Genomic DNA, 22,772 nt, shown 5'->3' with positions numbered 1-22,772 from the left:
GTTGATATCATCTCAGAGATCATCATGCAACAAATACTACACCAGAAGTGCCAGAATGAGGTTCTGTGGCACCAGTGTAACCAGCTCATTGACGCCAGATGTCAGAAGATGCTCGAGACGCAGTGCTGTTCCACATCAGCTTCACTATTATCCCCGGTCTCAGGTCAGAGCCCTGCTGTGGAGTCCCTCACAACTGTGCTCCAGCCAACCCCAGCCGCGCAGATCCAGCCTGTTACGACAATGCAGCGCAAGTTAGTAGTGTGGCCTACTACACCGGCTACTGCCATGGAGCTTCAGCTCACCAATTCCACACTGTGCTTCAACTAGCTCCTGTCGCAGGGTCTCAACTGGTTCCCACAGTTGTGTCATCGCCAGCTCCAGTGACAGAGTTTCTACCGACCCCTGTTCTGGACCCAAGATGAATCCTTACCTCCCTTCCTGTTCACGAGCAGGAAGACCTACAGCCTTCTCCAGCGATGAAAGAGATACCAGAGTTCCCCGTGCGGGAGAACCCTATTCCAGCTGAAACCTCTGAATGTCAGTTGGTCCATAATGCGAGATCCCTGTCTGTAGCTGCCGAAGGCACCAAGTCCAGCCCTGCCACTCAGACCTCTCCAGCCCCTGTCTGGTGGGATCTGCCTAGTCCTACCTTGGACATCCATCCTGCTGCTGTCCAAAGACGTCTCCCTGCTCCTCCCTGGGAGCCCCCTCCCGTCTCTGTTGCAGGGGCTCTGTCTGTGTTGCTGTCCAGGCCCTGTCAGTCCCTGCCTGGTGGAACCTGCTGGGCTCAGCCCTGGGTTTCTTGCTAGCCCCTCTCAGCCCTGGGGTTATTGCTAGCCCCTGCTAGCTCCAGCCTTGGGAGACTCTCCTGACCAAAGTGTTCAGTGTCCTATCGCAGGAGACACCTCCCCTTCTGCCCTACTAGGTCCTAAGTCCAGAGTATTTTAGCCCTCAGTTTCCTGATTGCCTAGTGGCTTCACAGTTTCCTGCTAAGCTGGGTCTCCAGTTTCCTATCCCAGTAGGCCCAGAGCTTTCTGTCCTAATAGATCTAGCATCCCCTAGCTCACAGTATGTAACCCAGTCCAGCCCCAAGTCACTAGCTCTGTCAGGCCCCAAGTCAGCAGCTCTTGGCAGTTTCAACAGTCAACAGCTCAGTTTCTCCTGGACCCAGGGTCCAGCTCTCTCCCACCTTTGGGTCTTTTTCTCCCTCTTTCAGATGTGCAGCTGTCTCTCTCTTGAGTTATTTGCCTGTTGCTGCTGTGGAGATCCAGCTGATCTCATCTCAGGTCCCAGAGCCCTCTCCTTTCACTGACATGGTGGTCCAGACATTTATTGTCCTGAGATCTCCGCCAGTCGCTGCTGTGGAGATCCAGCCGACCCCAACTCCTGTCCCTGGGGCCTCACCTGTCACCAATGGGGCGGCCTTGCCATCTGCAGTCCGGAGGCACTCATCGAGCTCTGCTGCGGCGGACCTGTGGTCTCAAGTCCTGAGAGCTTCATTTAGACCTGCGGCCAAACCTCCACCATCTGCTGTGCCGAGACCATCATCGAGCTCTGCTGCTGCGACCCGACCTCCTGATCCGGTGCCCTTACCTGGTCCCTCTGCCTGGGTCCGGTCTGTCTGATGGTCACCAGCCGTTGCTGCCTTCTGTTGAACAAGTCACCCATTTGGTCTATGTTTCTACCTCTCTAAATGACGACAAGTATTCACGTCATTCCTCTCTGTGGCTGTCTGCCCTTACACCCATTTGTTGTCGATTTAAAATCTGTACAACATATTTGGGTGCGGCTGTTAAAATGGCCAGCTTCAATCAGCTGATTCTGGCCATCCCTTCTGGTTAGTTCTGGGCAGCTTAGTCTCCCATTCAGAGGACCCACAATTTTATTAGTGTTTTGTTGGTCAAGGTCACGCCTAATACTTATCACCACATCTCCTACAGCCTATCAGTGACCTTGATTCCAGGGACTTCAGTTTCAGTTAGTCTTTGACCCCTGCCCACTGTGTGGTCTGAAACATGTTTTCTAGCCTCCAGAGTGGCGATGTGGTCAAAGGCACTGCCACTAGAGATTCTGGGTTCGAGTCCAGGCTCTGTCGCAGCCGGCCGTGACCGGGAGACCCATAGGGCGGTACACAATTGGCCAAGCATCGTCCGGGTTAGGGGAGGGTTTGCCCGGCAGGGATGTCCTTGTCCCATCGCGCACTAGTGACTCCTGTGGCGGGCTAGACCCAGTGCACGCTGACATAGTCGCCATGTGTACGGTGTTTCCTCCCACACATTGGTGTGGCTGGCTTCTGGGTTAAGTGGGCATTGTGTCTAGCAGTGAGGGTTGGTTGGGTTGTGTTCCAGAGGCCTCTCAACCTTCGCCTCTCCCGAGCCCCACAGTTTCCCTCCTTGTATGTTTGCACCTTACGTTCACTCTCTTGGTTATTTTATTATTCAGTGTTCAGTTGATTTATTAAATATTAACATGGACACACACCACGCTGCGCATTGGTCCGATCTTGACTACTCTTCCTCAGATGACGAGGAGAACCGTTACAAACATGCAACAACCTCTGCTCAGACTTAAATAGCGGTGTTCCAAGAACCTCCACCAGGGATGACTGTAGTATCCTCAAATGGACAAAAAGGAGACACGAGGGCACCCCACAATAATTTTAGATCCCAAGGGGTCTTTATTTTTATACTGTATGTTCTCAATCTCATCACTATCTCCTTAGCCATCTTCCATTTATGGCATTTCAACATTGACACATTGGCACATCAAACTCATGTCTTTTCTTGTCATCAAATCAAATGTATTTATATAGCCCTTCGTACATCAGCTGATATCTCAAAGTGCTGTAGAGAAACCCAGCCTAAAACCCCAAACAGCAAGCAATGCAGGTGTAGAAGCACAGTGGCTAGGAAAAACTCCCTAGAAAGGCCAAAACCTAGGAAGAAACCTAGAGAGGAACCAGGCTATGCGGGGTGGCCAGTCCTCTTCTGGCTGTGCCGGGTGGAGATTATAACAGAACATTGCCAAGATGTTCAAATGTTCATAAATGACCAGCATGGTCATATAATAATAAGGCACAACAGTTGAAACTGGAGTAGCAGCACGGTCAGGTGGACTGGGGACAGCAAGGAGTCATCATGTCAGGTAGTCCTGGGGCATGGTCCTAGGGCTCAGGTCCTCCAAGACAGAGAAAGAAAGAGAGAAAGGAGAGAATTAGAGAACGCACACTTAGATTCACACAGGACACCGAATCGGACAGGAGAAGTACTCCAGATATAACAAACTGACCCCAGCCCCCCGTCACATAAACTACTGCAGCATAAATACTGGAGGCTGAGACAGGAGGGGTCAGGAGACACTGTGGCCCCATCCGAGGACACCCCCGGACAGGGCCAAACAGGAAGGATATAACCCCACTCACTTTGCCAAAGCACAGCCCCCACACCACTAGAGGGACATCTTCAACCACCAACTTACCATCCTGAGACAAGGCTGAGTATAGCCCACAAAGATCTCCGCCATGGCACAACCCAAGGGGGGGCGCCAACCCAGACAGTGAATCAACCCACTCAGGTGACGCACCCCTTCCAGGGACAGCATGAGAGAGCCCCAGTAAGCCAGTGACTCAGCCCCTGTAATAGGGTTAGAGGCAGAGAATCCCAGTGGAAAGAGGGGAACCGGCCAGGCAGAGACAGCAAGGGCGGTTCGTTGCTCCAGAGCCTTTCCGTTCACCTTCCCACTCCTGGGCCAGACTACACTCAATCATATGACCCACTGAAGAGATAAGTCTTCAGTAAAGACTTAAAGGTTGAGACCGAGTTTGCGTCTCTGACATGGGTAGGCAGACCGTTCCATAAAAATGGAGCTCTATAGGAGAAAGCCCTGCCTCCAGCTGTTTGCTTAGAAATTCTAGGGACAATTAGGAGGCCTGCGTCTTGTGACCGTAGCGTACGTGTAGGTATGTACGGCAGGACCAAATCAGAGAGATAGGTAGGAGCAAGCCCATGTAATGCTTTGTAGGTTAGCAGTAAAACCTTGAAATCAGCCCTTGCTTTGACAGGAAGCCAGTGTAGAGAGGCTAGCACTGGAGTAATATGACCAAATTTTGGGGTTCTAGTCAGGATTCTAGCAGCCGTATTTAGCACCAACTGAAGTTTATTTAGTGCTTTATCCGGGTAGCCGGAAAGTAGAGCATTGCAGTAGTCTAACCTAGAAGTGACAAAAGCATGGATTAATTGTTCTGCATCATCTTTGGACAGAAAGTTTCTGATTTTTGCAATGTTACGTAGATGGAAAAAAGCTGTCCTTGAAATGGTCTTGATATGTTCTTCAAAAGAGAGATCAGGGTCCAGAGTAACGCCGAGGTCCTTCACAGTTTTATTTGAGACGACTGTACAACCATTAAGATTAATTGTCAGATTCAACAGAAGATCTCTTTGTTTCTTGGGACCTAGAACAAGCATCTCTGTTTTGTCCGAGTTTAAAAGTAGAAAGTTTGCAGCCATCCACTTCCTTATGTCTGAAACACATGCTTCTAGCAAGGGCAATTTTGGGGCTTCACCATGTTTCATTGAAATGTACAGCTGTGTCATCCGCATAGCAGTGAAAGTTAACATTATGTTTTCGAATAACATCCCCAAGAGGTAAAATATATAGTGAAAACAATAGTGGTCCTAAAACGGAACCTTGAGGAACACCGAAATTTACAGTTGATTTGTCAGAGGACAAACCATTCACAGAGACAAACTGATATCTTTCCGACAGATAAGATCTAAACCAGGCCAGAACTTGTCCGTGTAGACCAATTTGGGTTTCCAATCTCTCCAAAAGAATGTGGTGATCGATGGTATCAAAAGCAGCACTAAGGTCTAGGAGCATGAGGACAGATGCAGAGCCTCGGTCCGATGCCATTAAAATGTCATTTACCACCTTCACAAGTGCCGTCTCAGTGCTATGATGGGGTCTAAAACCAGACTGAAGCATTTCGTATACATTGTTTGTCTTCAGGAAGGCAGTAAGTTGCTGCGCAACAGCCTTTTCTAAAATGTTTGAGAGGAATGGAAGATTCGATATAGGCCGATAGTTTTTTATATTTTCTGGGTCAAGGTTTGGCTTTTTCAAGAGAGGCTTTATTACTGCCACTTTTAGTGAGTTTGGTACACATCCGGTGGATAGAGAGCCGTTTATTATGTTCAACATAGGAGGGCCAAGCACAGGAAGCAGCTCTTTCAGTAGTTTAGTTGGAATAGGGTCCAGTATGCAGCTTGACGGTTTAGAGGCCATTATTATTTTCATCATTGTGTCAAGAGATATAGTACTAAAACACTTGAGCATCTCTCTTGATCCTAGGTCCTGGGAGTGTTGTGCAGACTCAGGACAACTGAGCTTTGAAGGAATACGCAGATTTAAAGAGGTGTCCGTAATTTGCTTTTTAACAATCATAATCCTTTCCTCAAAGAAGTTCATGAATTTATCACTTCTAAAGTGAAAGTCATCCTCTCTTGGGGAATGCTGCTTTTTAGTTAGCGTTGCGACAGCATCAAAAATACATTTTGGATTGTTCTTATTTTCCTCAATTAAGTGAGAAAAATAGGATTCTTGTAACTTCATCCATATACACACAAAACACTGTAGCATCTTGTTTATATTTCTCACATTTTAGGCATCCAGCTGAGGCCTTGGATGGATCATGTTGCAATGAGATGAGCACAGGGGTATGTATGTACAGTCCTTTTCAGTCTGACGTAAAATGAGTTGAACAGGAGAAGAGGAGGTGGTTGCTTGTGGGAGAGCAGTGGATACAACAGCTGCAGTGATGCTTATTGTTTGCTCTGGCTCATCACTGCTTGACAAAAAGAAAGATCGATTTAAAAATTAGTTTGACATTGCCATAGTTCAACAGCTGAAAAGCCTTCATTAACATACTCCCAGAAAAAGCAAGACATTCAGTATTTTACTTGTCTCCGATCTGGGTCTGTTTCCTGGGTCTGAGTCAGGGTCACTACATATTTATTATGTACTGAATGAAGTAGCCTACCCATCCCCATTCACAATTTCATTCATCAATGAAATAAATGATACCATAGCACATTCAATTACGTTATGATTGTAGACTATAGGCTACTCCTGTATCTACCTTGTACAGTACCGTAATCATAACATGAAGTGGACTACCCATGCAGGTTAACAATTTAATTTATCAATTAGATAATTATAGTAGCACATAGTTAGATTATTGTAGAATAGGCTACTCCTGTATCCACACTATATTAGGATACCATTATGATTTCAACGGTTAGGAGAGATTTTAGGTCTTCGATCGAAGTTGTATGTTGTACCTCGTTTCCCTTCTTCAGTGAAAAGTAGTTAAGCATCCCCCATTCAATTCAGTCCGAGTTTCAATTTGTAGGCCTAGTGACAGTGGGTGGAAAAATAAACCCATAGCTCCAGCACACAATGTAGGGGTATTGTATTACAATGTAAAATATGTATATGTATAACACATTTAAGGTGTTCAGAAACTTTTTACCATCATTCTTTATATCATGTATCTTTGCTTCATAGTATTGTTTATTTTTATTTATCTTAGTCACATGATTTCTTAATTTGCAGTACATTTGCCAATCAGTTGGGCTGCCAGACTTATTTGCCATACCTTTTGCCTCATCCCTCTCAACCATACCATTTTTCAATTCCTCATCAATCCAAGGGGATTTAACAGTTTTCACAGTAATTTTCTTAAATGGGTGTATGTTTATTAGTAACTGGAATAAGTAGTTTCATAAATGTGTCAAGTGCAGCATCTGGTTGCTCCTCATTACACACCACAGACCAGTAAATATTCTTTACATCATCAACATATGAATCACTACAAAACTTATTGTATAACCTATACTAGACCCAGCCTTTGGAACTTTGGTTTTCCTAGACATTGCTATTAAATTGTAATCACTACATCCTATGGATTTGGATACTGCTCTAAAGCAAATTTCTGCAGAATTCACAAAGATGTGCTGTTTGTAAATATCCTGGAGGTTGACTGACAACCTGAACCAGGTTGCGGGCACTGGTTACAGTTTGACATTTTTTCTTGAGTGGGTAGCTTGATGAGAGCCAGTTAATATTTAAATCACCCAGAAAATATACTTCTCTGATATCACATTCATTATCAAGCATTTCACACATATTATCCAGATACTGACTGTTAGCACTTGATGGTCTATAGTACCTTCCCACAAGAATGGGCTTTAGGTGAGGCAGATGAACTTGTAGCCATATTACTTCAACAGTATGTAACATTAGATTGTCTCTAAGCTTTACATGAATGTGGTTCTGAATATAGACCAAAACACTGCCCCCGTTGGCATTTCTGTATTTTCGGTAGATGTTATTTACATTTACATTTAAGTCATTTAGCAGATGCTCTTACCATGTATTGCTACCACTGTATCATCAAAGGTATTATCTAGGTGAGTTTCAGAGACAGTCAGAATATGAATGTCATCTGTTACAATCAAGTTATTGACTTCATGGACCTTGTTTCTCAGGCTGCATATGTTAATAATGTCCATTTTTTCTGAGTTGCTTGATTGTTTTTAATGCTTTACTGGGTAGACTATCAGAAGTAGACTTGCTCATGTTATTTATATTGGAGCTGATAGTGCAGGGTGAGCTGCAGAAAGTGATCTTCCTACTAGGGCACACCGCCTCAGTGCTAACAGTGTAACTCTGGTTCATAGGCTCATGATTACTGCTTACAATAGCTGTAGGATCAACAGAGACATTCAGGGGAGTTAGGGGGACATAAATTAAGTTACTTACATGGTGTCTGCAAACGCCCCTAGGATAATGTACATTTGATGCAGCATTATGACGACTCATTGTCACAATGGTAGGGATTAACTGAGCTGCTCTTGGATAATTTACCAGTCATTGTTTCAACTCAGCCTTGAAATGTGTGGACAAGAGTCCAGGAGCCAAGATGATTTGGATGGACTCAATCATTCCTGTAGAGTATCTTCCATTTTCAGAAGGTGTCAAAGTTATCTATAAAAGTGACTCCAGCAGAGCTACAGTAATCTTTTAGCCAGATGTGTAATGCCAGTAGCCTGCTGAATTTTTCACACCCAACGATGGTAGTGGACCTGAAATGATTGGCTGTTTTCTGGAGTCTTTTAATGCTAAAATCAGTTATTTAAAATCCATTGTCATATGTTCCGAGCTAGCCCTCCTGATGTCGTTTGACCCCAAATGGACTACAACAGTGTCAGCTCCCGGGATCTGTCATAGAACAGTAGGGAGGAAGTACAGCTCCCGCTCAGCCCAGTCAAAACTGTTCGCTGCCCTGGCCCCCCAATGGTGGAACAAACTCCCTCACGACGCCAGGACAGCGGAGTCAATCACCACCTTCCGGAGACACCTGAAACCCCACCTCTTTAAGGAATACCTAGGATAGGATAAGTAATCCCTCTCACCCCCCTTAAGTTTTAGATGCACTATTGTAAAGTGACTGTTCCACTGGATGTCATAAGGTGAATGCACCAATTTGTAAGTCGCTCTGGATAAGAGCGTCTGCTAAATGACTTAAATGTAAATGTAAGTAAACTTGTTATGTCCTGTACTCATGCTCCTGGGTAGCATAGGGTTTTTGCCTTGGGAACTGAGATGTTTCTCACCATAGAGCTGCCTATGGTGCCAGCTGGTGATGTTGAATGGGCCGGTCTCTCAGGCAGCCTCACGGTCTGATGAGGGTGGGAGCCCCGAGGATCTGAACCCGAGGTAGAAGCCACCAGAGAGGGAGACAGAACAGAGAACGAAGACGCAGGTACCTTCAGAAAATACTTCCAAAAAAAATAGCATGGTTGGTTAAGAGTTGGTAAGACAGCAGCCCTCCCCTCCGGTGCCATCACTAATTTTCTAAATGTAATCGTTACAGTTACTAGTTACCTGTCCAAAATTGTAATCATTAACGTAACTTTTGGATTACCCAAACTCAGTAACGTAATCTGATTACATTCAGTTACTTTTAGATTACTTTCCTCTTAAGAGGCATTAGAAGAAGACAAAACTCTATGTTACCAATTCAATGATATCTATTGCAGGATAAATCAATGTTAAAGTTTACATAGCTGGCCATATATGGATGTTACATTTTACTTTATGGGTTGTTTATGTAGGCTTCTTCTAACCCAACGCTTTCTACTACATACAATTAAATTATATCTTTACATTAATACATATAATTTATATATCCAACCATGTATGTAGCAACTATATTGCCCCCTTAAGTCTATTAAAAGTGTGCGAGTTTGAGCATGTGTCCATTATGGATTTTGTGATTTTTTTATCAGAATGAATTAGATTGAGCAATAAAAGCCTCAATTTTATTTCATAGGCTTGGATCCACACTATGTATCTTTTGCAAGAGCGCATTTTTCACTGGCCGTCCACTGATTTAAAAAACAATGATTGATAGGCAGTTTAAACTTACTGAATTCAACCATTATTGGGTTCAAATACTAATTTAGATTTGTGAACAGCCATCCACAACAACCACAACCCGTAAGGCGCAAAAAGCTAAATGCACTATGTAGATATAACGAATAATAAGTGACATCCGTTTCGCTGCAGACTACACCACTGCTGTCATCCTTAACTGCAAGCGTTTATTCAACTTGGATAATCTTTGGATGCGTTATCATAGTGGTCTCTGGCTTGTGGTCAGACTCGCTCAGGTGGAACAAATTTAAACTTGATCCTTTTTTCAATGCTGATTTCAATGTCATTGAAAAAACAGAAGTGTCCGTTTTTTTCCCGCAAACATCCTTTCTGAATTGAAAAGTAATCCTCGAAGTAATCACCTAGTTGTTAAAAATTAATCTGATTACAATATTTTAGCTGGTAACGGATTAGTTACCAGTTGTTTGTAATCCCTTACATGTAACGGATTACATGTAATCGTTACTCCCAACCCTGGCAATTACCACCTTTCCACTTGTTTATGAATGCAGCATGAGCTCGTTTTTCGTTTTGTTTTCAGGGGTGTATTCATTAGACGGATTATGTTGCAAAACGTTTAATAATATAATAATAATAATAGTAGTTTAATAGTTTAATCTGTTGCAAAATGTTTTGCATCAGAAATAGTTTACTAAAAACGGTTACCTTTTTGCAAAGGAAACAAGAGTTAATATTGGAGAAATTCGGGTATGTCACTCTCTGTTTGGTTCCATTCGCTATGTTATAAGTTTCCGTTTGGTTCCTAGAGTAAACGGTAAACCAGTCGTCATTAATTAACACTGATACAAAGTCCTAAGCTCCGCCCAACTTTCAATTACGACCCAAAAGCTACATTTTGTTTTCAGGATTTTTTAAAACCAATTTTGACTGTGTTTGTTATCTATTGGAAACCCGCTTTCATCTGTTGCAAAACGTTTTGCAACAGATCAAATGTTTCGCTACGGAATTCGACGAATGAATACACCCAGTTGTATTGAACGCAACAATAGGTCCCCCAAATTGACAGCTGAGAGAGAGAAGAAATGGCGATGCTAGGATCCTTTAGCTCTGCACAGCAGAAGAAAAATGTTCCTGGAGGCGACAGGGACGTGACAGAGTTCCTCTGCCCGGTTTGTCTGGAGATTTTTGATAGCCCTGTCACAACACACTGTGGACATACGTGAGTATCTTTACACAAATATGTATTTTTGTCTATTAACGAAGCTGGCTAGACATCGTCCAAGTTAACGAGCAGTCTAACGTTAGCTATTTGGCAGAACTAGCCAGCCCACCAACAATATCTGTTGTGAGCTGGCTAAGCTAAACGATTGAGCATGTATGTATACCCATAAGCTAACTACTTCTGACAGGAATGAAAAATTAGCTAGCCATTAATGTTTATTTTGGCATTCAATGTTATGTTTTTAAGATATTAGTAAGTTCATAAATCTGCTTTACGTTCAGTTTTGTTTACGTCAAGAAATGGGGTTCAAGAATCGTGGGTTTTGTAGTTTAATAATGTGTGAGATTCATTAATGTAGATCTTTAAAGAACTACAAAACCCAATGTCCTCAAATGACAGGACTATTCCTCGGTGACGGAAGTGCGTTTAGTAATAAAACATTCGCACCGTCATAGAATTTCATAAAGTGTGAAACTGTCGGTGATGAACAGAGAGAGGTCTAACGTTGTTTATTTGTGATGCCAGACGTATAACTTTGTTTTCCTTCTGTATTGAACAATTCGTTGGTATTACATTACCTATAAATAGATGTTTGCTTTCATTTCAGCGGACTAAACTCCAATCCATGGTGAAGGAAGTTTCTGATTAACTAAACCAATGTCCAACTCCCACTAAATCGATTTGCTCAAGGTCAATACTTCAAAAACATTTTATGAAACGCCCAGCTTGTCTGTTTGCCCTCTTTAGTTGCGTGCCATTCTTTCCTGCTGAAATCCATACTTTTTCAATAAACGTTAATCTAATACTGGCATTGACTGTTTGCTAATTGCTGTTGCTCAAAGACGGTAACTCTGCGCATGTGGCCATTGAATCAACAAGGAAACAACATTCGGCGGTGGTATTTGATTAACGTTTATTAAAATAAAAAGTATGGATTTCAGCAAAGAAAAGCACACTACAGAGGACATATGGCTATAAGGCGGACGTTTCATAATATTAAATGATTGTAAGTATTGGCCTTGGCAAATTGGTGTAGCCGGAACTAGATTCCACCAAGCCTGGTCTCGACTCCACGCCATTGAAATTCATCAGAAACTTCCTTCACCGCTACTTGCATTTTAGCCAATTAATGATTTTCTACACTTCCACTCTCCATTCTCTCCCTCCACCCTCCAGGTTTTGTCAAAGTTGTCTGCAGGCGTGCCTGCGGCCCCAAAAGCCAGTGTGTGCCGTGTGCAGGGCAGCACTGGGTCACTGGGTCAAAGCCACTGACCTAGATGCCCTCATACACACCTCTGTGGCGGCCTGCAAGGGCTGCGGAGCACAGGTGAGTCTAGCATGCTGTCGTTTTGTTAAACAATGTGAATAGTCAAGGGAATTAGGAATGTAATGAGTGAGTTTTATATACAGTGTTCAGACCACTTGACTTTTTCCACATTGTTACATTTACAGCCCCTCATCTACACACAATACCCAACAATGACAATTGTTGCAAATGTATTAAAGGAACTGAAATGTGACGTTTACATAAGTATTCAGACTCGTTACTCAGTACTTTGTAGCACCTTTTGCAGCGAATACAGCCTTGAGTCTTCTTGGGTATGACGCTACAAGCTTGGCACACCTGTATTTGGGGGAGTTTCTCCCATTCCTCTATGCAGATCTTCTCAAGCTCTGTCAGGTTGGATGGGAAGCGTCGCTGCACAGCTATTTTCAGGTCTCACCAGAGATGGCTGGGCCGCTCATGGACATTCAGAGATTTGATCCAAAGCCACTCCTGCGTCGTCTTGGCTGTATACTTAGGGTTGTTGTCCTGTTGGAAGGTGAACCTTCACCCCAGTCTGAGGTCCTGAGTGCTCTGGAGTAAGGTTTCATTAAGGATCTCTCTGTATTTAAATCATCGTTCATCTTTTCCTCATCCTGACTAGTCTCCCAGTCCCTGCAGCTGAAAAACATCCCCACTGTATGATACGGCCACCACCATGCTTCACCGAAGGGATGGTGCTAGGTTTCCTCCAGATGTGACGATTGGCATTCAGGCCCAAAGAGCTCAATCTTGGTTTCATCAGACCAGAGAATCTTGTTTCTTATAGTCAGAGTCCTTTAGATACCTCTTGGCAAACTCCAAGCGGGCTGTTGTGCCTTTTACTGAGGAGTGGCTTCTCTGGGCACTACCATAAAGGCCTGATTGGTGGAGTGCTGCTAAGATGGTTGTCCTTCTGGAAGGTTCTCCCATTTCCACAGAGGAACTGTCAGTGACCATCGGGTTCTTGGTCACCTCCCCTGACCAAGGCCCTGCTCCCCCGATTGCTCAGTTTGGCGGGCAGCCAGCTCTAGGAAGAGGGTTGGTTGTTTCCAAACGTCTTCCATTTAAGAATGATGGAGGCCACTGTGTTCTTGGGGACCTTCAATGCTTCAGAATTTGTTTTGTTACCCTTCCTCAGATCTGTGCCTCCTGTCCAGGACTTCTATGGACAATTCCTTCATCCTCATGACTCGGGTTTTGCTCTGACTTGCACGGTCAACTGTGGGACCTTTTATATAGACAGGTGTGTGCCTTTCCAAATCAATTGAATTTAACACAGGTGGACTCTAATCAAGGATGCACCTGAGCTTAATTTCGAGTCTCATAGCAAAGGGTCTGAATACTTATGTAAATTAGGTATTTCTTAACCTGCTTTTGCTTTGTCATTATGGGGGGGTTTCTGTGTGTGTATTGATGAGGATGTTTTTTATTTATTCCATTTTAGGATAAGGCTGTAACGTAACAAAATTGAATGTCTGAATAATTTCTGAATGCCCTGTATTTGTACGTGTGCACAAAAGTCTATGCCAATGTGTCTGAACATACTGCGCTACCATTAGCACTGAGGCCTGGTTCCTCCTTGTCTCTCTCAGGTTGGCCTGTCCCAAATGAGAGGCCACACGGCAGCCTGCTCCAAGTACCAGGAGTACATTGAGGAGGGGGTCAGGACCACTGCCCAGACCCAGCCTAACATTATTGGGTGAGACGGGGAGGGTGTAGCCTGAGTGGTGGCACATAAACTTTTAAATGCTGTTCAACCATCCACTTATGGACTTAGAAAGATAATATTATACTAAGCTATTCATATATGTATTGATGATTAACCCATCTTTATAGGTTCTCAACTTTTGTATTGGCTCTAAATATCCACTTTAAAAAAAAATGTACTATTGCATAAACACTGAGTTTCATAGTGATGGGCACAGACCCATAGATGTGCTGGTTGTTTAGCAACAACACAGATGGGGTTGGCTTAGATTGTTTGAATATAGTGTACATGTCTTCAATGTTTATTGAAAACATAAATACATTTGAACTATGAGCACTTGTAGTCTCTCAAATACATTGTTAGCTGGTGATTTTCTTTGTTTTTTGTTGCCATAGTAGCATAGACATATCAGTCACATTTCAAAACAAGACGCAGTATGAAGAACAAGAGAACTAGCTGAAACGAGCTGTTTTCCCAGATTTGTCAGCTAGCTCGTCTATAGAGACCATGGTCCTGTATAATACAAACAAAGGAAGCACTGCTTTAGCATATCCAACATGTCCTCATTCCCCTTCCCCTCTCTCTCCAGCCCTTTGCCGAATCGCTTCACCTTCTCCTGCCCGTACTGTAACTGCCAGAACCTTGACCAGGACGGCCTGGTGGAGCACTGCACTTCCCAACATGCCCGGGACACGCGCCACGTGGTAAGGGGTCCTCACTGAAATGTGACCCTGCTGATAATTGGCTCCTCTCCAGCATTATTTTGTTAATTGCGTGAGGAGAAAATATGGTGTGTTACTGTTAATGCATGCAGTCTGTGACAGCCTGCTTCAGCCACGGGTGTAACATGAGATGTTGCATAGAAAGAATGAGAATGATGGAGGGAGAGAATAAGGCAGAGCTTGACAGCAAGCCAAGAGAGGAAAACAAGATGACAGAAAGATGGGAGGGGGGGGGTATGGAATAGGGATAGCTTGTAAAACCAGGTGCTTTGGGATGTGTGCGTATGGTGTGAGTCTTCTGGAGCCGCTCCACTGTGCTCCTCAATCATTCTGCAGAGCAGGTCCTAAATCATCACACACCGCTATCTGCCAGGAGCCTGTATGACTTACTACCTTACCAGAGTCCCTTCCTAGCCGCTGACAGTCACACACACTTTAGTGTTATAGTGGGAGAAAAGGAAATAATACCTGCCAAGGTGTATAGTCATAGCTTGAGCCTTTCTAGAAGCAGGGTGTGGTGGAGGATGGGGGGGCATGAGAACGCCTAGGTGTGTCAGTGTTTACGTTAGCCGTTAATTGACGGCTTTTGGCTGATAAAATAATGTATAGACTTGCAATTGTCTCAACTGGTACCAGGCCAGTCAGTCCGTGAAGGACTCCGCTGTGTGCACACGGGAGAAGTGTTGAAAAAATGCTATATAGATTTTCCATATCAGTGCCCTTCACCATTAATTATATTTTGCTAGATTAATCTACCTAAAATATAATTTACAGAAATGTCATACTACTCCACCAACAAGGAGTATTTAGGTGAATGATGCAGCTTACTTCCCATCTTTTAATCTGGTATAGTAGCTAAAAAATAAAATGAAAACAGTGCAAAATGTTGAATACTAAAGTGAGACTAAGATCTTGCTATTTGGGGTGACCGTGTCTGATCGCTGTGACCGTGTCTGATCGCTGTGACCGTGTCTGATCGCTGTGCTGTTTCATCCATGGCAATGCTGCTCTCCTTTCTTATTTTGCTCAATATTTACAGTATTCGCTGAAGTTCACTCAAATGGTTAATTTAGACCAGACGTTTATTTGAAAAGGGTGTTTATTTGTTGAAATGTGTGTCGCTGTTAAAAGGGACTAGCGGCTCTTTGAGACTCCACTCAATAATCATTGCTGTCACTTTAATGTGGTGTAAATCGGCAGTGGGCACTCCTAAAGAAACATTAGCCTACGTGAGACGGCATTCAATTGGGTGTCTATTAGATAAGGCCTGTAAAAATCTGGACGTACATTTGACGGAAAGGCTGGTGTGTGAGTGTGCATGTCTATTGCTGCTTTAACACAATGTGTTTTTAATCTTACTTGTGAGGGTGAGCTAAAGACTCGTGTCCAGATGAGCAATGTTTTATTCTGTTGCAGGTGTGTCCTATCTGTGCCTCTATGCCTTGGGGAGACCCTAACTACAGGAGCGCTGACTTCTTCCAGCACCTCAAGATTAGACACACCTTCTCTTATGACACCTTTGTTGTAAGTGGATCTTAAGACGCAGTGGCCACAATTCTGTTATTGTATACATCTGTTTTTTATTATTTAATTATTCCTCCTTTCTCTCCAGGACTACTCCACAGATGAACACACTATGATCCAGGAGGCTCTGCAACGCTCCCTCATGGAGAACTGAGGTGGTGTATGTCTGGAGGATGGAGGAAAAGGGGATTTGGGTGGGTGGGTGGTGGGGAACTGCACTGCACCCTCCTTGAGCTGGGCTAATGGTGTAACCATAGGCAAAAGAATATTAAGGGTGGGTGCAACTTCCTGCCTGCATAACCAGGAAGCTTTGAGCCCTACTGAACAACTCCTCTTATCACTTTAATATTAGACAATTCTCATTCAAACATAAATAAACCAATACAAGTTGAACACAGTTAATGTGCTTTCTGGTGTAGGAATGGTAGAAGAGTGATGTCCCTGTAATCTCTCCAGGGAAGCGTGTTGTAAGATCATTCATAATCCACTGAGTCATTATGATGTTGATCTGTTCATTGGTGACATTGTTATTTAGGCCTAATGTACCTGACTCCCAAAGTTATGTTAGGTTGCTACTGTTTCTGCAATAAGAGGCTTTGACCACTAGGTGGCTACCCTTTGCCAACAAAATGCAATGATACTTTGTTCTTCAATGTGAGAAAGCATTGTAAGGTGTAAACTGCCAGTAACTCTTATTCCAGGAGGAATGTTTATATAATGTGTACTCTAAATACTTTTTCTGATGAGAATAGATGTTTAAGTCTCAAACCTTCTCCCTGTGGTGTACACTTGTTCACACAAACTTAAGTAGTGTTTTTGTCTTTTTACTGTATCGTTTTTGATTTTCTCCCAAGTAGAGACATGGGTCAGTGTGTTGCCTCGGAGCCTAGACTACTGAATATGGGGATAGGCTGCATTCTGAGAGTAGGACTTCTATGCATGTGACATAAGAGCCATATTCCTTGAATGTGGCATTCCTCCGTGTAACCTCTCGTGGTTTTTGAGGCGCATGCTAGACCCTCTTGCTGGTAGATGGCTTTCATTTAAGACATCTGTAAGTTATTTAGTATTGATTGGTTAAAATATTAAGTATGAACCTCATACAATCAGGCAGTATCTGTCGTTTATATAGTTTATCATTGGACAATTGGATTTGATGCACTGCTATGGGCACCCAGTAGGCTGTAGTTCCCCATGTTTGGCCAAAGGAGGGCAGTAGAGCTCCATCACTCCATCTAATATTAGAGGCACTGTTCCATTTACAGCATCATCTCTAGACTTGCTATTAGGAGTGCAGGCTTTCGTTCCGGTCCAGCACTAGCCTACACACACACACACCTGTTTCGAATAATCAACTACTCCTAGTCTTCAATATGAACCACGATAAGATGGATCAAGTACTGGGCTGCATCAAAAGCCTGCTTACCTTGACTCCTGGGTGACACCCTTGCTCTGCCATAGCTGGGTGGCTTTCAATAGCAGCGAAATAAGAAAACATATTTAGGGTACGAACTTATTCAATAAGAACATTTTTTTCTAATTCAAAACTGTTCTGCTATCCGTTCCTCTTGAACATGGCCCTAATGTTGATGGTGAACATTTGGATGAGAAATTCAGATGCATCAGTAAAGAATGTGTTTTTATTTGTGAAAGCGTATCCTATTTAATAAATGATTTGTTCTGGCTTTGTAGAGCTACTGTATCTTTCTATTTTACAGAGCATTCACATTATGCCAGAGGTACTGCCACAAGTTCATAAAACATACATCGACTTGAAGTTTTAATACATTGATCAGTTACGTGTGGTCAAGGAAATAATGGAACTTTAAAGGGAGAGGCCTGGAATGTGTATGAGGGGAGAAAATAACATTGAAATTGAATGATTTACATTTTTGACTGATTTTCATAAGTGGAGGTTGAAAATAATAATAAAATGCATAATTTTCCTTAGGCTCACTCAATCAATAGCTAGGTTAATGAAGGCTTTAGTTTATAATTTGAGAAATGTTAATTGTGTAATTTTTCTTAAGCAAGCCTTGCGTTTGAAATCTATGAACTTGTGGTAACTATAGGATAAGTCACGCTCAGCTGAAGTAGCACTGGTTCGGAGGCTGAATCTGGTTTTGCATAATTGTACTTTTTTTTTTTTTTTTTTTTTTTTTTGGTATGTTTTTTTTCTCCAATAAAAATCTTTGTGTGATAAATGTGTTCATGTCTTGTTTTTTTTCTCTCCAAATACTCTAAGAATCTCTCTTATATCCCTCTACCCCTTTTCATTAGGTTTTTATTTCTCTTGTCTGAAGGTGCTAAATCCTGATAAATTAAAGCTCTTTAATTATTTAAACATTGAACCTTGAAATCAGCTTATGTGATTTATACCTGAGTGAGCTATGTGGGGGCAAAAACAACACTCCGTGCTCTGATGGATGACCAAATGTGTGTGTGAGCGAGAGAAAGAAGAGTTGGTAATGTGTAAGGTACATCAATCTTAAGCCAACCATGATTATGCCTGACTGTCTACTTGGGGGCAAGGTAGGAGAAGAGACTTAAGTAAAATGTTAACTTATAACTCATCTACAAAGGGAATAGGGATGATGATCACATCTGGATGGTATAAGAGAAAAGCTAGGATTGCTTAGAATCTAGACTGATGCATGTGAAGATGAACACTGAATAGATTGTTGTATCACGTACACTTATGGATTCATGTCCTGCAAATGTATAAATATATGATGAAAATAGGTTCTTTAAGAGTCACAATGTTCCATTGTGGATCCAAATAAAAGAGTCAGAATGATGAAAGAGCCTTGTAGCACGGTGTGTATTGACTATGTCCATAGGGAGAGAATAACCCTCTGCTATCTGCTCTTTCCTTTGTGTCGTTCTCTGCATCTTATTTCTCATTAGTTAAGTGATATCAACCATCTCCCACTTAGCTCTGTGGAATACCTCAGCAGCCAAACTTCTTCATCTCTGCCCCCCTTTCTCTTCCCCTCTTTTATTTCCTTTCTCTCGTTTTATCCCTTTTTCTCCCCGATCAGGTTTTTAGCTCCTGGCAGAGCGGAGAGGAGAAGTTGACTGTGAGAACTAACGAGATTCACCAGCAGTGCTTCTGGGCAGGAAGGAAGTAAAGCTGAAAACATGGTAGGGAGACTCTTTCTTGTCTGTTTGGTGGCGGCGGTGGAAAGGGAGAGGAGGGCCAAGGTGGGGAATAGGAAGAAAGAGGGAAAAGGGAAGAGAAGTGAACATATTGAATAAAAATTTCATAAAGTTGAGCTCGTGATTTCTTTGATGCGAGCATTAGATAGTGTGTGGCAGACTCGGGGCTGTGTAGAGGCAGCAATTAACGCTACACGGCCCCGCGGGCACACTGCGAGAGGGGAAGAGAGAGAGGGGAGGAGAAAGAGAGGGCGTCGATTTGTTTCAGATGTGTGTCACAGCATCGGCATGTGATGCTACCCCAGACACACTTCCACCCACTTTTCTTTTGTTTTACCTCTTTTTCTCTTTTGTTCTCTCGTTCTTGGGTTCTCTCAAATGATCTCAACCTGTGAACGGAGACTTGAACAGCACAGTGTTCACCTGAGGTGTCTCATCTCTGTCTGTGGCACTACTGTGTAGTGTGTAGGCCGCATCAAGAGGGTGGTTTGGCAAGCAGGACCAGTGTCAAAGATGGTTTCATCGTGCTCAGGTTCACTGGACCTTTATGTCATCAAATGGGTTGACCTGTGTGTTTATAGAGCTAGGCTGAAGGAGTAGCAGCATCACCCTTCTGGACTCATCTTTATGTCATCAAATGGGTTGACCTGTGTGTTTATAGAGCTAGGCTGAAGGAGTAGCAGCATCACCCTTCTGGACTCATCTTTATGTCATCAAATGGGTTGACCTGTGTGTTTATAGAGCTAGGCTGAAGGAGTAGCAGCATCACCCTTCTGGACTCATCTTTATGTCATCAAATGGGTTGACCTGTGTGTTTATAGAGCTAGGCTGAAGGAGTAGCAGCATCACCCTTCTGGACTCATCTTTATGTCATCAAATGGGTTGACCTGTGTGTTTATAGAGCTAGGCTGAAGGAGTAGCAGCATCACCCTTCTGGACTCATCTTTATGTCATCAAATGGGTTGACCTGTGTGTTTATAGAGCTAGGCTGAAGGAGTAGCAGCATCACCCTTCTGGACTCATCTTTATGTCATCAAATTGGTTGACCTGTGTGTTTATAGAGCTAGGCTGAAGGAGTAGCAGCATCACCCTTCTGGACTCATCTTTATGTCATCAAATGGGTTGACCTGTGTGTTTATAGAGCTAGGCTGAAGGAGTAGCAGCATCACCCTTCTGGACTCATCTTTATGTCATCAAATGGGTTGACCTGTGTGTTTATAGAGCTAGGCTGAAGGAGTAGCAGCATCACCCTTCTGGACTCATCTTTATGTCATCAAATGGGTTGACCTGTGTGTTTATAGAGCTAGGCTGAAGGAGTAGCAGCATCACCCTTCTGGACTCATCTTTATGTCATCAAATTGGTTGACCTGTGTGTTTATAGAGCTAGGCTGAAGGAGTAGCAGCATCACCCTTCTGGACTCATCTTTATGTCATCAAATGGGTTGACCTGTGTGTTTATAGAACTAGGCTGAAGGAGTAGCAGCATCACCCTTCTGGACTCATCTTTATGTCATCAAATTGGTTGACCTGTGTGTTTATAGAGCTAGGCTGAAGGAGTAGCAGCATCACTCTTCAGGACTCATCTTTATGTCCAGTACTTTGTGTGTACTTGTGAAGCCTTTATGTAAATGAGCATACAACGGCTTCTGTCAAGTGGCCTGGATCTTTATGGCAAATGTGGAAGTGCGCTTGCACTTTAATTCCATGGCCATTGGGTCAAGTTTGTATATGTTGAAATGTTCAAAAATAATTTTAAAATGCATGCAAATGAAAGTTATCCCCCCTTTTAACGCGACCTCCAGACTTTGAGATGTGTGAGTCATTGAGAAAAAGCTCTCTCTTTCTCTACCAGTCTGGAAAGATTTCTCAAGATCTGTGTGGTACCAACGAACTCAAGGTGACTTCAAGGTTTCTCTTTCTGTACCTCTGTGCCTGGAAAGTTATCTCTCTGTCTCTCTCTCCCTCTTTTCCTCTCTCCATCTCTCTCCATCTCACTCTCTCTTTTTTAGTTTTGCTGAGCCAGGTATATGTGGCGGGGTGTGTGAGTGGAGCTTTGGGAGTTTGTTCACTGTAAAAATTCCTCAAAGTCAGGAGAAACAGGAAGCGCGGGAATCCTGCCGCCCAGGCACCACCTCCTCATTCTCGGCTTCGGCTTGGCAGGTTAGTCCTCTCAAATGTTTGAACAGAAAACGCTTGCGGGCTTCCCCAACATCAAGACTAGTTCTACACCGATTCCTCTTCCTCTCTTAAACTCCCAACTACCGACCCCCTACCCCAACCACACACACATTCGCATGCAAACACACACACACACTACGGTATGTGTACCTACACAGACACTGCAACACTGCATACACACTCAGGAGCACACACACAGGCTCCTGTTATAAGGCTGAAAGCAATAGTGTCTTAACTTTGATTTAATAATGCCTGGAACCAACTCTGAATCTGCTTCAACATACTGTGTGTTTCCAGGGCTACTTTCTCAGCAGGTAGGGTCAGGTTTTCAGAGTAACAATGTGTATGTGGCCAGTAGTTTGTAAACAAAGAGCTTTAACATTTTTTTGTGGTTAGTAACCAGTGGCCCAGTGAAAAATGGTGTCTAGCTAATATCATGTCCCTTTCAGAGACTGGATCACATCCGGCCGTGATTGGGAGTCCCATAGTGCGGTGCACAATTGGCCCAGCGTCATCTGGGTTTGGGCGGGGTAGGCCATCATTGTAAATAAGAATTTGTTCTTAACTGACTTGCCTAGTTAAATAAAAATAAAAAATTCAGAGATATCACTCTTTCTCAGAGCTTTTCCTATGAATCACACTTCACACATTCTATAAAAGTCTGGGGGGTGGCGTTAAAAGCTTGGAAAGTGCACAGAATCACTGTAGCAGCAGAAATATTCTCCTGAAAGTGAAAATGAATATAAAACGCATTGATAGGACTGTCAGGAGAATTGCTAATCATTGCTCCATTTATTTATTTATTTGAAATCCGCACAGCCCCTTTACCAATATTTGAGAGTTAAGCCCTCTGTGGTGTAAGTGTAGGGGGGTATGATCCCAGGAGTGTGTGTGTCTCTGTGTGTGTTTGTGTGTGTGTGTGTCACTGTGGAATACCAGGCCAAGTGGGCAGAATGGAGCAAAATGTTGTTCCCCCCTCCCTTGCCTCAGTAGACGAAGTAAGACGCCAGCCTAGGGAAGAGAGCTAGGCCCTGGGCTATTATTCTCCCATTAATTTTTCCATTTGAAATCAAGTCTCCATGGGCATGCAAGGGGGAACCAGGGGGTGGGTGAGCTGGGATTGGGGGGACCCAAATGGGGGCTGCAACTGCTTTAATGTCCAACAGGGGAGGCAATTTCACTTTCATAAGAGTTGCTCATTATGCGTCGGAATGTCTTTCATTTCTTTCTCCCTCTCTTTTCCCTTCTATTGCTCTTTACTGTAAAACTACAGCCCAAGGGAGAGCTCTACCACCATTAACGCTCTGGTTGATTGTGACACACAAACACACATGTGCATGCACACACACACACACACACACACACACACACACACACACACACACACACACACACACACACACACACACACACACACACACACACACACACACACACACACACACACACACACACACACACACACACACACACACACACACACACACACACACA

At 43.4% G+C, this 22,772-nt stretch overlaps 1 protein-coding gene and 1 long non-coding RNA gene across 3 annotated transcripts; one reads left to right on the top strand and one right to left on the bottom strand.

Moving 5' to 3' along the window:
- Positions 1-5,660: 5,660 nt before the first annotated feature.
- LOC124045600 lies at positions 5,661-11,509 on the bottom strand. The gene is made up of 3 exons (XR_006840877.1): positions 11,260-11,509; positions 8,676-8,767; positions 5,661-5,842 (listed from the first exon to the last, which is right to left on the bottom strand). It is a non-coding gene; the product is annotated as an uncharacterized LOC124045600 (long non-coding RNA).
- LOC124045598 (E3 ubiquitin-protein ligase RNF114-like) lies at positions 10,321-17,627 on the top strand. 2 transcript variants are annotated; one of them, XM_046364999.1, is made up of 6 exons: positions 10,321-10,678; positions 11,858-12,008; positions 13,580-13,686; positions 14,285-14,399; positions 15,834-15,941; positions 16,030-17,627. In XM_046364999.1, the coding sequence occupies exons 1-6, from the start codon at positions 10,542-10,544 to the stop codon at positions 16,093-16,095; spliced, it is 684 nt and encodes a 227-aa protein (XP_046220955.1). In that variant the 5' UTR covers positions 10,321-10,541; the 3' UTR covers positions 16,096-17,627. The 2 variants fall into 2 exon arrangements, with proteins under 2 accessions (XP_046220955.1, XP_046220956.1); XM_046365000.1 differs by lacking the exon at positions 10,321-10,678 and adding an exon at positions 11,082-11,178.
- The last annotated feature ends 5,145 nt before the right edge of the window (positions 17,628-22,772 follow it).

The sequence above is a fragment of the Oncorhynchus gorbuscha genome, linkage group LG10, assembly GCF_021184085.1.
Source record: "Oncorhynchus gorbuscha isolate QuinsamMale2020 ecotype Even-year linkage group LG10, OgorEven_v1.0, whole genome shotgun sequence".
NCBI classification, from domain to species: domain Eukaryota; kingdom Metazoa; phylum Chordata; class Actinopteri; order Salmoniformes; family Salmonidae; genus Oncorhynchus; species Oncorhynchus gorbuscha.
The sequence above is the reverse complement of the archived record's forward strand: the minus strand, read 5'-3'. Positions and strand labels throughout refer to the sequence as shown.